This window comes from Suncus etruscus, chromosome X (genome assembly GCF_024139225.1).
Source record: "Suncus etruscus isolate mSunEtr1 chromosome X, mSunEtr1.pri.cur, whole genome shotgun sequence".
Taxonomy (NCBI): Eukaryota; Metazoa; Chordata; class Mammalia; order Eulipotyphla; family Soricidae; genus Suncus; species Suncus etruscus.
In genome coordinates this window covers 104,414,548-104,429,296 of record NC_064868.1, presented here as the reverse complement: position 1 = coordinate 104,429,296, position 14,749 = coordinate 104,414,548, and the positions used below count along the sequence as shown (strand labels likewise).

The 14,749-nt window shown below is 41.1% G+C and overlaps 1 protein-coding gene across 3 annotated transcripts in view; it reads left to right on the top strand.

The window, feature by feature from the left end:
• The window catches only part of SLC25A14 (solute carrier family 25 member 14), a 49,265-nt gene extending 41,447 nt beyond the window's left edge, over window positions 1-7,818 (top strand). For all 3 annotated transcript variants that reach the window (XM_049766689.1, XM_049766688.1, XM_049766690.1), the window contains 3 exons: window positions 1,026-1,161; window positions 5,165-5,245; window positions 7,372-7,818. In XM_049766689.1, the coding sequence (XP_049622646.1) occupies window positions 1,026-1,161; window positions 5,165-5,245; window positions 7,372-7,413 (259 nt within the window). In that variant the 3' untranslated portion in view covers window positions 7,414-7,818. The remainder of the gene's footprint in view (window positions 1-1,025; window positions 1,162-5,164; window positions 5,246-7,371) is intronic.
• The last annotated feature ends 6,931 nt before the right edge of the window (window positions 7,819-14,749 follow it).

Below are 14,749 nucleotides of genomic sequence, written 5' to 3'. Positions count from 1 at the left end.
TGTACTTAGGGCTTGTTTTTGGCTCTATGCTCAGGGATCACTCTTAGCAGACTCAGGGGACCATATGGGACACAAGCCCAAGTTGGCTGCATGCAAGGAAAGCACTCTCTCCACTGGAGTATTGCTCCCACCCCATCATAGTTGAGTTTTAGATATACAGTGTTCCAGCACCAATCCTACCACCAGTGTCAATTTCGCTCCACCTGAGGATATCGCTTCTTTTTCTTCTTTTTTTGGTTTTGGTTTTTGGTCACACCCAGCAGCGCTCAGGGGTTACTACTGGCTCTATGCTCAGAAATAGCTCCTGGCAAATTGGGGTAGTATATGGGATGCCGGGATTTGAAACACCATTCTTCTGTATGCAAGACCAGCCCCAGCTTCTTTAAAGTTTCTGGGGGGGGGGAGGCGGAGAGATAGCATGGAGGTAAGGCGTTTTTGTCTTTCATGCAGAAGGTCATCAGTTCGAATCCCGGCATCCCATATGGTCCCCCAAGCCTGCCAGGGGCGATTTCGGAGCATGAAGCCGGGAGTAAACCCTGAGTGCTGCCGGGTATGACCCAAAAACCAAAAAAAAAGTTTCTAGGGGGCCAGAGTGATAGCACAATGGTAGGGCATTTGCCTTTCATGCTGCCAACCCAGGACAAACTGAGGTTTGATCCCTGGCATCCCATATGGTCCCCTAAGCCTGCCAGGACAACTTTCTGAGCGCAGAGCCAGGATTAGCCCCTGAATATCTCCCAGTGGGGCCCAAAAATAAAAAACAGAAACAAAAAAAGTTTCTAGGAAACAAAAAAATGGCTCAAAGGGCTGGAACACATTAATTCTCCATCACCACATGGTCCTCTAAGTACTGTCAAATGTGCCTCTCCAAAGATACATTGACATTTTTTTTATTTTCTTTAGATTATAATGAAAAGGTATCAGCTTTACTGGTGGGTCTGCCTCATTGTACATTTGTGTTTAGCCTAATTTCTGTTTAGTGGGCAATGGTGGAAGTCAATCTGTCTTTAAATTCTCATCTTTAGTTCCAGCTTTACATGTGGCTTGGCCGGGGCTCTGGCCTCCAATCCAGTTGATGTTGTTCGAACTCGCATGATGAACCAGAGAGCAATTGTGGGACATGTGGATCTCTACAAGGGTACTTTGGATGGCATTTTAAAGGTACGTACACTGAGGCTGTGGATTGTATTTTAAAATTTCTTTGATGCTGCAGACCTTTGTTCAATCATTCTTAGTTGTCAGATTATTCTGAAGGTGGAAAGGAAAAATCATTTTATCTATTTTTAGTAGCCTATCAGAGTGGTTCTCAGAAAAGCTGTCTCCTTGGCAATCTGCTGATGCAACCTGGTTGGTCCTTAATATATTATTTTTCCAGCTTGAGTGCTTGAGAATGCAGGATGCTTTTATTAATAGCAGCATACATAATTGAAAGAAAGAACTTAGCAACCCACATTTGCTCACTTTAGTGAAGATTGAAACCATGTAATGAAATATCTGGCACTGAACGTTCAGCATTGTACTTTGGTTTTGAAAGTTTCTGCTACGTTAGGTTTATAGGAAGTTGGTTGCCATAAAGTTAATATGTAATCTCTAGTGATAATACTACAGAAAACAGACTTGGGGCTAGTATATGGTAAAAAGGAAGCATCTGGGGTTTTACTATTAGAAATTTAGCTTAACAGCTATTAAAGATATCTCTTTGTTTAATTACACTTTGTTTAGCATTGTGGTTACAAAATTGTTCATGATTGAGTTTCAGTCATGCATTGTATACCACTGTTCACTAGTGAATCTTTCCTGCCACCAATGTCCCAGTTTTCCCCCCATCCATACCCACTTGCCTGCCTCTGGGGCAGACATTTTACTTCCCTCTCTCTTTCTCTGTCTTTTTTTTACCCTCTTGACACTATAATTTGCAGTATCGTCCTTTTAGCACTCAGTTCTTGTCCAGAGTGATTCATTCCATAGTGGGCCCTTTTTTACCTAACTGCATCCATTGCTCTTTGTGGCAAGCTTCCTACGATGGACTGGTCCTCCTGGCCCTCATCTCTATAGTCTCTGAATATTATTACCATACTGTCTTTTATTTTTCTTATATCCCACAAATAAGTGAGATCATTTTTATGTATTTTCCTCTTCCTCTGACTCATTTCACTCAGCATAATACTCTCCATATTTATCCATGTATAAACAAATTTCATGATTTCATTTTTCCTAACAGCTATGTAGATGTACCAGTTTCTTTAGCCATTCATTCTCAGGCACTTGAGCTGTTTCCAGATTTTGGCCATTATAAATAGTTCTTGGATGAACATAAGAGTGCAGAGGACTTTTCTACATGGTGTTTTTGGATTTCTAGGGTATATTCTTAGGAGTGGTATAGTTGGGTCATATGGGAAGCTCAGTTTCTAGTTTTTTGAATATCCATATTATTTTCCAAAAAGACTGGACCAGCCTAAATTCTTACCAGCTGTAAAATGAGACTCTAATAAAAATATCTATTTTTAAGAACATTTCTGGGAGGGGCCTGAGAGAGCATAAAGGTAAGGTGTTTGCCTTGCATGCAGAAGGACGGTGGTTCACATCCTGGCATCCCATATGGTCTCCCGAGCCTGCCAGGAACAATTTCTGAGCGTAGAGCCAGGAGTAACCCCTGAGTGCTGGGGATCAGGCAATTGGCTAAATGGGCCAATCAAGTTGAGAGTTTTATATCAGAGGTCCTCAAACTCTTCAGACAGGAGGACAGTTCACTGTCCCTCAGACCATTGGAGGGTCAGATTGTAGTTTAAAAAATGACGAATAATAGTGACCCACAGGCCATTGTTTAAGGACACTGGCCCGAGACTGAGAGGAGAAGTCGAGAAACTGAGAGAAGAAGGGGAGTCAGAGAGTACGTTTCACATTCTACTGTGAATATGCACACTGTGGGCCTGGGATGGATTGGCTACTAAGCAGGGCAAGCAGTAGAGGCAAAAACACCCAGAAGGCTGGATAAATGTCCTTGGCAGGCTGCATGTGGCCTGTGGGCCATAGGTTGAGGACCCCTGCTATACAAACATAATCATCATGACCTGGTAAATGATAAACTCATAATAGAACAGTGAGAGGAAATTTCACCTCAGTTTGGAAGTGTGGTTTAATCTGTCTGTAGGTGATGACATCTTTAATAATAATTCACAACTTCAGCCCAGGGACAACTCATGACAAAGGGGCCTATTTTGTAAGCATAAGGCTGCAAGTTTGATCTTTGTGCCAACACTTGTGCTGAGTGTGGTCCTGGTAACATTGCTTTTTGAGACCCCTTTCTCCTAGAGCCACAATAAAGTGTGATCTCTGGTACTCTGCAGCCTGGATATCCAAGCAGTGCAAGTCAAGTATGTGATCCCTCCAGCAAACACAGGAATATGCTTTATATGTATATTGATAGAAAATTCTATGGCAGGAATCTTAAATCTCTGTGGGTTCTATAGAAAGAATGTGTGGGAGCATTATAACTGCAGTGTGTGAAACCCCCCCTCTAGTGCACATCACAGCTGATTGTATGAGCACTACAGCCAGAAGTGAAACCTATGGCAAGTAACGCGGCAGTCTCATCACAACTAAGTATGTTAATAGCCTCCTGACATCAGTTGCAGTGACAGCAAAACGATGGGCAGAGGAGAAAATAGCAATTCACATTGAGTGCTATACTGTGTATCAGGAAGTATTTGAATAGAACTTACATGTATTTATTTGTTTGGTCCTCACATTTGAGGTAGATTCCAAAGCACTTAGATTAATTAACCTGTCCAGATTCCATGGCTAATGTGTGAGAGAGCTGGGATTTAACTTAAACTATATGCTTCTACTTTTTTTCTTTCTTTTTTCTTTTTTGGTATTTTTGGGGGGTCACACCTGGCAGTGCTCAGGGGTTATTCCTGGCTCTACGCTCAGAAATTGCTCCTGGCGGGCTTGGGGGACCACATGGGATGCTGGAATTCGAACCACCCTCCTTCTGCATCCAAGGCAAATGCTTTACCTCTGTGCTATCTTTCTGACCCCTATATGTTTCTACTTTAATTCAAGCTATTTAACTTAAAGCCAACATTCTTTAATTTTTTGTGGTGGGATATACCTGATATCGCTCAAGAGTTATTCCTGGCTCTGTGTTCAGAGGTCATTCCTGGGGAACCATATGGGATGCTGGGGATTGAACCCAGGTTGGCTGCATACAAGGTAAATGCTTTACCTGCTGTGCTATTGCATTGGCCCCAAAGCCAACGTTCTTTTTTTTTTTTGATATAGTACAGAGGCTGGGCCATAACTCAGAGGGGCAGAGCTCATGTCTCACGTTTGAAAAGCCCTGAGTTTGATCCCTTGAACCAAGTTCTGCTTGTAATGGTCCTGGTCATTCCCGGTTTCTCCAGGTTCAGCAATGAACACTACTGGATTGAGTATCTCTGGGAATGCTCCAACCCAGACAAAGATAACATGGTATATTTGTGCAATGAAATATTAGTAAGCTATAAAGAAGAATGCTTTCCATTGGCAATAAAAATGGAAAGAACTTGAAGAAATTATATGAAGGTAAATAAGAAGGAAATAGACAAGTATTAGATAATCTCACCTAAGTCTACAGTATAAGGATATAAAGATGAACAAAACAAAATATGAGAGATAAACTAGTAGAAATTGATAATTGAGCTAAGGTTTTATGAGAAGGGATAGAAGAACAGTGGTAAGTTTTGAGGGGGTTAAAATAGCTATTTTCATTAAGTTTTTACTCATGTTTTAACATCAAGTGATATTTGTTTCCTCAAACTATTATAATTTTTCTGGTTTGGGGACCAAACCCAAGGGACTATTCCTGTCATTGCTCTGAGGACCCTGTGGCATCTGTGATTAAACCTAGGCTTCCAATATTCAAAGTATGCATTTAGACTATTGAGCTACTTTCTAGATGTCTGAAACAGTTATTTTTAAGTATCTTAAATATAGTACATACTTAGTAAATTTTGAAGGAAGACTAGATTAACTTGACTAAATATGCATTAACATATGCGTTTAGAAAAAAATCATTCCGTAGTTCTAAGTTCTTGGGCCAGGACATCCAAGATGCATAATAAAACAAAACAATTGTCTGACGTAAAGAAAAAGAGTTCACTGTCTTTAATTTATCTTTCAGATGTGGAAACATGAGGGATTTTTTGCACTCTATAAAGGATTTTGGCCAAACTGGCTTCGACTTGGACCCTGGAACATCATTGTATCCTTTGAAACACAAGAATAACAGCAAACATTTCATTTTTCCAGGTAATGGTAGACTATGAGATATTTTGATTACTGAAGTTTAGGCAAGTGAGAAATATAAGCATTATAATGATCCTTGGGTGTGGAACTAAATAAAAAAGATCCAAAATGTATTTACCTTTTGCCCCCTTTTTAGAAACAACATAGAACTCCCCTTAGAACTCAACTTAGAACTTAGAACTCTCCTTAATGTCTACTTTTTAAAAATTTTTTTTTGGTTTTTGGTTTTTGGGTCACACGCGGCAGCGCTCAGGGGTTACTCCTGGCTCTATGCTCAGAAATCACTTCTGGCAGGCTCAGGGGACCATATGGGATGCCGGGATTTGAACCACTGACCTTCTGCATGCAAGACAAACGCCTTACCTTCATACTACCTCTCCGGCCCCAATGTCTACTTTTTAAAGCAGATAAACAGCACTCTTCAGTTGCACATGAGACTACTCCTGGATCATTTCAGTATCTTTGGTGTGGGAACAGTATTGGCTACTCTGGGATACACTAAAGTAAATAGAAAAACAGCTTTCACCTAGAGTTTAATTCATTGTTTCCCACAATAGGCAAGACTACAGGTCAATGAAAAGTAAAGGGAGTAGAAAGGATTTGCTTATATGTTCCTTCTTTTCTTGTTTAAACAAAACAATATCAAACATTACCAACTTGGAAAAGGAATATGAAACTTTTGGAAATCCTGCTATACCATGCTCAGAGGAAAATCTCTTTTGAGAGGCAGTCCTTATTTTCCTATCTATAACCAGAATAGCTGGAAAATAAAACACCTTTAGAGTAGAGGAATCCAGAGTCAAGCTAGCACTCTTTCCACAAGAGTAAGTGTCAGGCCTGGAGAGATAGCACAGCAGCATTTGCCTTGCAAGCAGCCGATCCAGGACCAAAGGTGGTTGGTTCGAATCCTGGTGTCCCATATGGTCCCCTGTGCCTGCCAGGAGCTATTTCTGAGCAGACAGCCAGGAGTCACCACTGAACAATGCCGGGTGTGGCCCAAAAACCAAAAAAAAAAAGAGTAAGTGTCCCTCCTTCTGTGTCCAAGTGCCTTTTATGTAAAATCAGAGAGTGGAGACTGTCTGGTGTATATAGTGATGAACACTGCAAGGTTGAAAAGTAAGTCTTTGTGGAACCTATAATCTGAAAGCATCTCCCTCCCTCAGATTTCTATGATAATTTAATAAGAGCTGTAGCCCTGAAATATGTGTGGTAATTAGGTGTGGTGTTCTTGGTGTATGTGTCTGTTCCGAGAGTATAGTCACTAATCACTTTATGTTGCTAAATGCCCAAAGCCATAATGTGCACTTAGTAGAGATCCATTTTATGCTTGATTTGCCAGATTAAAAAATTTATTAAAGCACCTTGATTTTTGGGGGCCGGAGAGATAGTATGGAGGTAAGGTGTTTGCCTTTCATGTAGAAGGTCAGCGGTTCGAATCCTGGCATCCCATATGGTCCCCCGAGCCTGCCAGGAGTAAACCCTGAGCGCTGCCGGGTGTGACCCAAAATCAAACCAAAAAAAGCACCGTAATTTACAAATTATTCATAGTTGAATTTTAAATATATAGTGTTCCGAGACTGATGCTGGCATCTGTGTCAACTTTCCTCCAGGTTCTTTTCTGTTTCCAGGTCCTTTTTTTTATTGCTATCCTCCTCCAGCCTGCCATCTTGACAGCCACCTCTTAACATTTGGTTATTAAAGTTTGGGTCTCATGATTTCAGTGTTGCTGACTCTGTGGTTTGCATATTTAGATTTTTTTTTATAATAAAAGCTTTAAAAAATACAGCTTAAGGGGCCAGAGAGATAGCAGAGAGGTAGGGCATTTGCCTTGCATGCAGAAGGACGGTGGTTTGAATCCCAGCATCTCGTTTGATCCCCCAAGGCTGCCAGGAGCGATTTCTTAGTGTAGAGCCAGCAGTAACCCCTGAGCGCTGCCGGTTGTGACCCAAAAACCAAAAAAATATATATAGTTTAAGATTAGCACAGAACAAGTACCTCAATTTAAGTGAATGTAATGACAGTTTTAGAACAGGGTTTGTCTTTCAGTATCAATTGGGAGATCTTCCATGACTTACTCTTCAGTTTTTTATTACATATGAACAGCTCAAGAGGCTTCAGATCTAAGGACTCAAGTCTATGTGAGCCAAGCCCTGTGACCTTTCTACTCATTTCTTTCCCCTTTCCTCTTCTATTGTATTTTGACAGACTTGTAAGTGTTTACAGAACCACTGGTTTCCCCATGACCTCCTGATGGAAAAATACTAGGATGGTTCTAAATTGTGTTTGTGTTACCATGTTAACTTTTCCCTGAGAAAAACTGTTAACATTGAGACTCTGGCCACAGATTGGTATCTTCTGTGAAGATGGATACTGATGGGTGACATTTAAAATGGCCTTCTCTTGAAATGTGGGTTAAATGTAGTTGGTTAGCCCCAAATTTGGGCCCTAGCAGAAGGCATAGGCCAGGGCAGCTATTGCTATGTATGTTACCGACTTCAGTTTTCATTAAAGTATTTATTGTCAGTAAAACTTGGCCTTTGTCTTCATTTATGCTTCTCCTTTAACACCGTTTTAATTAAATCAATGAGATAAAGAGTTAAAAGGTTATTATAGTTGAGTTTCGACCATACATTGTTTGAACGCACATCCATTGTTTATTTCCCACCACTAATTTCCCCAGTTATTCTACTGTCCGCCTCCCACTTCTAGCCAACCTCTGAGTCAGATATTTTCTCTCTCTCTTTTTCCTTTTAGGCACTATGGATCTCAATAGTTACTGAAGGGGTATCATGCATATCACTTTGCTACCAGTCCTTTTCCAGAGTCACCATTTCCAACTGTTATTGTCATAGTGGTCCTTTCTTTGTCTTTTTGGCTTGTTTCTTTGTTTTTTGGGTCACTCCCGACAGTGCTCAGGGATTACTCCTGGCTCTACGGTCAGAAATCACTCCTGGCAGCTCGGGGGACCATATGGGATGCCGGAATTTGAACCACCATCCTTCTGCATGTAAAGCAAATGCCTTACCTCCATGCTATCTCTCCGGCTATCCTTTCTTTGTCTTAACTGCACTCTCCACCCATTGTTTCTATTGTTTTTAGTTATTATTTTCATACTATGGGGTTGGTTTTATCAATATCCTGCAGATGTGGGGCCGGAGATATAGCATGAAGGTAGGGCATTTGCCTTGCATGCAGAAGGACGGTGGTTTGAATCCCAGCATCCCATAGGGTCCCCCGAGCCTGCCAGGAGCGATTTCTGAGCATAGAGCCAGGAGTAACCCCTGAGTGCTGCCGGGTGTGACCCAAAAACAACAACAACAAACCAAAAAATCCTGCAGATGAGTGCAATCATTCTGTCTGTCCCCCTCCCTTGGTCTCATTGCACTCAGCATGATACTCTCCATGTCTATCCTTGTATAAGCAAATTTCATGACTTCATTTTCCTATCAGCTGCGTAGTATTCCATTGTGTAAGGTGTGCCATACTTTATTTTGGGGGCGGGGTTCACACCCAGCAGTGCTCAGGGCTTACTCCTGGCTCTACGCTCAGAAATCACTCCTGGCAGGCTCAAGGGACCATATGGGATGCCAGGATTCGAACCACCGACGTTCTGCATGCTATCTTCTGCTATCTTCTGCATGCTATCTCTCTGGCCCCATACCATAATTTTTTTATCCACTCATCTGCTCTTAGAAACTTGAGTTGTTTCCAGATTCTGGCTATTGTGAATAGTGCTGCTTTGAGTATAGAATACCTTTCTGCATTGTTGACACCTCTTTTTAAGATGAGACATGGGCATTTGTGTACTTAGCCGTAGTGCTTGGGGGCTATTCCTTGTCTGTGCCCAGGGTCATTCCTAGTGGTACTCAGGGAGCCAGGGATCAACAGACATGCTAGAGTCAGCTATATGTAAGATAAGTGCCTTATCTTAGGGTCACCTTTGCCAACTTTTTTGTTTTTGTTTTTTTTTGTGTGTGTGTTTTGGGTTATACCCAGCAGCGCTCAGAGGTTACTCCTGTCTATGCTCAGAAATCGCTCCTGGCAGGCTCAGGAGACCATATGGGATGCTGGGATTCGAACTTCCATCCTTCTGCATGCAAGGCAAATGCCTTACCTCCATGCTATCTCTCCGGCCCCAACTGATTTTTTTTTTGGTTTTTCGGGCCACACCCATTTAATGCTCAGGGGTTACTCCTGGCTACGCACTCAGAAATTGCCCCTGGCTTGGGGGGACCATATGGGATGCCGGGGGATCGAACCATGGTCCTTTCCTTGGCTAGTGCTTGCAAGGCAGACACCTTACCTCTAGCGCCACCTTGCCGGCCCCCCAACTGTTTTTTTAATGTTATATTTTTTGGTCATATCCAGTGATGCTCAGGACTCTATGACTATTGACTCTTGCAGTCAGGAATTAGTCTGACCAGTACTTGGGGCACTAGATGGGATGCCAGGAATCAAACCTGGGTTGGCTGCATGCAAGTTCTACTCACTGTACTATCTCCATCCCCACCTTTGCCAGCTTTTTAAGTTACACTCTTCAGAAAATATTAAAGAGATGGTGACTATGAAATTGAGTCTGGATTATGAAAGCACATTTATGGGAATAAATAATGCACAATGTACTTTCCCATTGTTATTTGTCATACTACCACCTAACTTGCAAACATCAGGCAAATGTTTTTTATCTAAACATGAATAACATTTAAATATGAATAAACAAGCTTAATTGAAATTTTCTATTAATAAAATGCTGAAAGAGGGGCAGAGCACAGTAGTTAGGTCTCTTGCATTGCATGCAGCTGGCTCAGTTTTAATCCCCAGCACCCTGTATGTTCCCTCAAACCCACCAGGAGTAAGCCTTGAGTACTGCTCGGTATGACCTATCAAAATTTAAAAGGGATCTAAAATAGAATAAGTAAAACATTCTGGCTACTTTCTTATACTAGAACAGTGACCAGTATACTATAGGTACTCATATATTTAAGGTGTGACTACTTTAGTTCTTCATTTTATCTGTTTATTCATTTCTTCAGCTAGCACTGTTATATTGAAAACACTGAGATTATAAAGGTGAGTTAAGACAGTATTCCTGGGCCCGGAGAGATAGCACAGCAGCATTTGCCTTGCAAGCAGCCGATCCAGGACCAAAGGTGGTTGGTTCGAATCCCGGTATCCCATATGGTCCCCCGTGCCTGCCAGGAGCTATTTCTGAGCAGACAGCCAGGAGTAACCCCTGAGCACCGCCGGGTGTGACCCAAAAACCAAAAACCAAAAACCAAAAAAAAAAAAGACAGTATTCCTTGGGTTGGAAAGCTAATAAATGATTCAAGCTTTATTAATGGAGTTAATTTTTAGAGACATTTTAGATTATAGAAAAATTGTACAGAAGGTAGAACTTTTCTGTTTTCCCCTTATCCCCACATATGCATAGCTTCCCCCATCAAGATTCTTTTTTTTATTTAAACAACTTTATTACATACATGATTGTGTTTGGGTTTCAGTCATGTAAAGAACACCACCCATCACCAGTGCAACATTCCCATCACCAATTTCCCAAATCTCCCTCCTCCCAACCCAACCCCCGCCTGTACGCTAGACAGGCTTTCTATTTCTCTTGTACATTCTCATTATTAGGATAGTTCAAAATGTAGTTATTTCTCTAACTAAACTCATCCCTGTTTGTGGTGAGCTTCATGAGGTGAGCTGTAACTTTCAGCTCTTTTCCTTTCGTGTCTGAAAGTTGTTATTGCAAGAATGTCTTTCATTTTTCTTAAAACCCATAGATGAGTGAGACCATTCTATCTAGATTCTTTACCAGAGTGACTCATTTATTATAACCAATGAATCTACAGAGCCATATTATCACTCAAAATCCATCTTTACACTATGATTCACTCTTAGTCTTCTCACAAATATATAATGACTCATATACCATTGTGTCATACATAATAATCCTAAAAATTATCTGTACTCTATATTTCCTTCTTCTCTAATCTTTGGAACACATTGATCTTTTACTATCTGGTTTTGATTTTTCCCAAGTGTTACACAGGTGAAGTCATACCTTATGTTGCCTTTTCCTATTACCTTCTTTCACACTTAAAGTTCCTTTGTGTCTGTTCATTGCTTTATTGCTTATTTCCTTGTTTTGTTTTTATGGACCACAGTATATTTATCCGTGCACCTAATGAAGGGTGTCTTGTTTGTTTCCAATGTTTATAATTATGTATAAGCATTTGTGTATAGGTTTTCATGTGGACATTACTAGGTTATTAAGGTGTATAATGACATTGTACTTTTATAACTGCTACATTAGCCACATGTATTATTCTCAAATTGATGGTCAAAAAGTAAGACATTTTCCCCACTGGTATAGGCTGAGAGATAATTTGAAATATGAACGGATATTTGAATACTCTCATTCATATCAGCATTATTCACAGTAGTTAATGCATAGAATCAGCCTAAATGTTCATTCATGTAAAGGTGAATAAACACACACATATATATTCAATGGAATACTCATTAGAAAGATGAAACTTGGGGCTGGTGAGGTGGCGCTAGAGGTAAGGTGTCTGCCTTGCAAGCGCTAGCCAAGGAAAGACTGCAGTTCGATCCCCCGGCGTCCCATATGGTCCCCCCAAGCCAGGGGCAATTTCTGAGCACTTAGCCAGGAGTAACCCCTGAGCATCAAATGGGTGTGGCCTGAAAAAACAAAAACAAAAAAAAATAAAATAAAATGAAAAAAGAAAGATGAAACTTTTTGATGGTATAATCGTTGAACCTTGAGGTGATTGTACTTAGTGAAATGCCAGGAAGTAAAAAATAACTGGATAATTTCATGTATATGGAATATGAATCACTAGAGCAAGTGAACTGTCAAGAAACAAAACTAGGGGCCGGGTGGTAGCGCTAGAGGTAAGGTGCCTGCCTTGCCTGCGCTAGCCTTGGACGGACCGTGGTTCGATCCCCTGGCATCCCATATGGTCCCTCAAGCCAGGAGCAACTTCTGAGCACATAGCCAGGAGTAACCCTGAGTGTTACCGAGTGTGGCCCAAAAACCAAAAAAAAAAAAAAAAAAAAAAAAAAAAGAAACAAAACTAACTCCTAGATTCAGTGAAGGCTGGTGCTTACCAAAAGGAAAAGGGAAGTGGAGATGGGAGAAGTGAGGAGAGGGGTGTATTCCTTCGTGAGATGCACAGAAACTTGCATGGAGGCAGTGTCAACAGTTACACACATAGAAGTGTGAAGTCAGAAGTCAGAGAGAGAACTCAACGGGTTTAGCACATATTTTGCATAAAGTTTTGATCCCAGTACTACATGGGCCCCTGAACATTATCAGGAGCAATTACTGAGCACTGATTGGTGGGGAGTCCCAAAAAATCACAAAGTGGTTGTACAAAACTAAGTCCCCTAAAGGCATGAGGCTGAAGATATGGTACAGCAGATAGTGTTCTTGCTTGTACCTATCTTGCATACATCCCTCAGTATAGAGCCAGATAGCCTGAGAATGACCAGGTGTGGCCATAAAACCAAAAATGTAAGCGAACTCCAGAAATTGAATAATTTTTATAAACCATTTGTAAGTCAATGAAAAATATGAATATGAGTTAGAAGAAAGTACATAGTTTAAGGCACCTATCTTATGCCGATTCCTATTTCATCCCCAGAACTGCATAAAGTCCCCAAGAACCCTCAGGAGTGATTCCCTGTGCACAGAGCCAGAAGTAATCTCTGAGATTTTATATATGTATGCATTATAAAATAGTTATTTTTACATATGAAACATACGTACACATTTTGGCAAGTACTGTGAGATTTAGGTGCAGTGAAGTTAAAATTTGAATTACTGGATGATGATGCGATGATAGATTATGCATAGGTTATTAGGAGATTTGAGAACCAGGAGAGTACAGGTGTGAAGGTGCTTGCTGTGTGTGGCTCATCCCAGTTCAAGCCCCAGCTTTGTACTATGTTTTCCTGAGCACTGCTAGGAGTCATCCTTGAGCACAGAGCCAGACAGACATAAGCCCTTCGCTAGGTGTAGCCAAAAAATATCCAAAAATAAAAAGATGAAATAGGTGGTGTTGGGGGTATGTACCTTATTTTTTAAAATCTTAAAAAGTATTGGGGCCAGAGAGATAGCATGGAGGTAAGGCATTTGCCTTGCATGCAGAAGGTCAGTGGTTTGAATCCTGGCATCCCATATGGTCCCCTGAGCCTGCCAGGAACGATTTCTGAGCATAGAGCCAGGAGTAACCCCTGAGAACTGTTAGGTGTGACCAAACCCCCCCCCAAAAAAAAGTATCTCCTTTTGGGGCCAGAGAGATAGCACAGTAGCAAGGCATTTGCCTTGCAAACAGCCGATCCAGGACAGATGGCAGTTCAAATCCCGGCATCCCATATGGTCCCCCGTGCCTGCCAGGAGCAATTTCTGAGCACAGAGCCAGCAATAAACCCTGAGCACCACTGGGTGTGACCCAGAAACAAACAAAAAAAGGTATCTCCTTTTTCCTTCATGGTGGTGGTTTATGTTGTGATGGTCTGGGGTTGCAGATACTTGCAACTGTGGTGCCAATACTCCTTTAACTGTGCTGGTTGTATATGTACATGTAATCTTTTAAATTGATTTTTCACTCATCTAATAACTGCTTCATGGAGCTTATAGTCTACAGAAGAGGGTAAAATAAAATAAAAAGAAGTAATGAGTGGGCTGGAGTGATAGTACAGTGGTAGGGCTTTGTCTTGCACGTGGCCACCCCAGGACAAACCTGGGTTTGATCTCTGTCATCTTATATGCTCCCCCAGACTGCCATGAGCCATTTCTGAGCGCAGAGCCTCTGAGTGACCCCTGAGTGCTACTGGGTGTGGCCCCAAAACAAAAACACTGTGGAAAGATTAAAAGGAGAGGCAGAATATTGAGTCAAGGTCACAAACTGAGAAAATCCCGTTTATTGAAGTCTATAGAGGGTGAGAGGAGATTTAACATTTAGGCAAATGCAAAGTTCCAGAGGAGACAGAGATACATTAGGGAAGCCACAAGTGATGGTGCCATGAGAATGTGCTGGGAGAGAAGGCTGTGAAAATGGCAAGCTGGGCCACTAGGCGGCAGTATAGCCATAGCCACGAAGAAGGCTGGAAGTGTTTTGTGTTTTTTTTTTTGTTGTTGTTGTTTTTTTCCCAAAACTTTTTTAGGGAAAGGAGGTTATGCATTTTTTTTAAATTGGTGTTTCAGTTATAGTGAAGTTTTTAAAATTTCAATTATTCCTTTCTGCCTAGTATCTATTTCTATTAAAATATAATTCAGTATCAGAGACTGTGTAGTTTTACTGAATTGAGATAGATTAAGACTACAACATATTGGCAGTCTGTCTAATTTGTGATTTTTCTAAATTGTTTCAGATGCAGCATTACTTTTTTGTGCTTGTATTATGTTTTCTGTAGTTCTTATATCAATTAT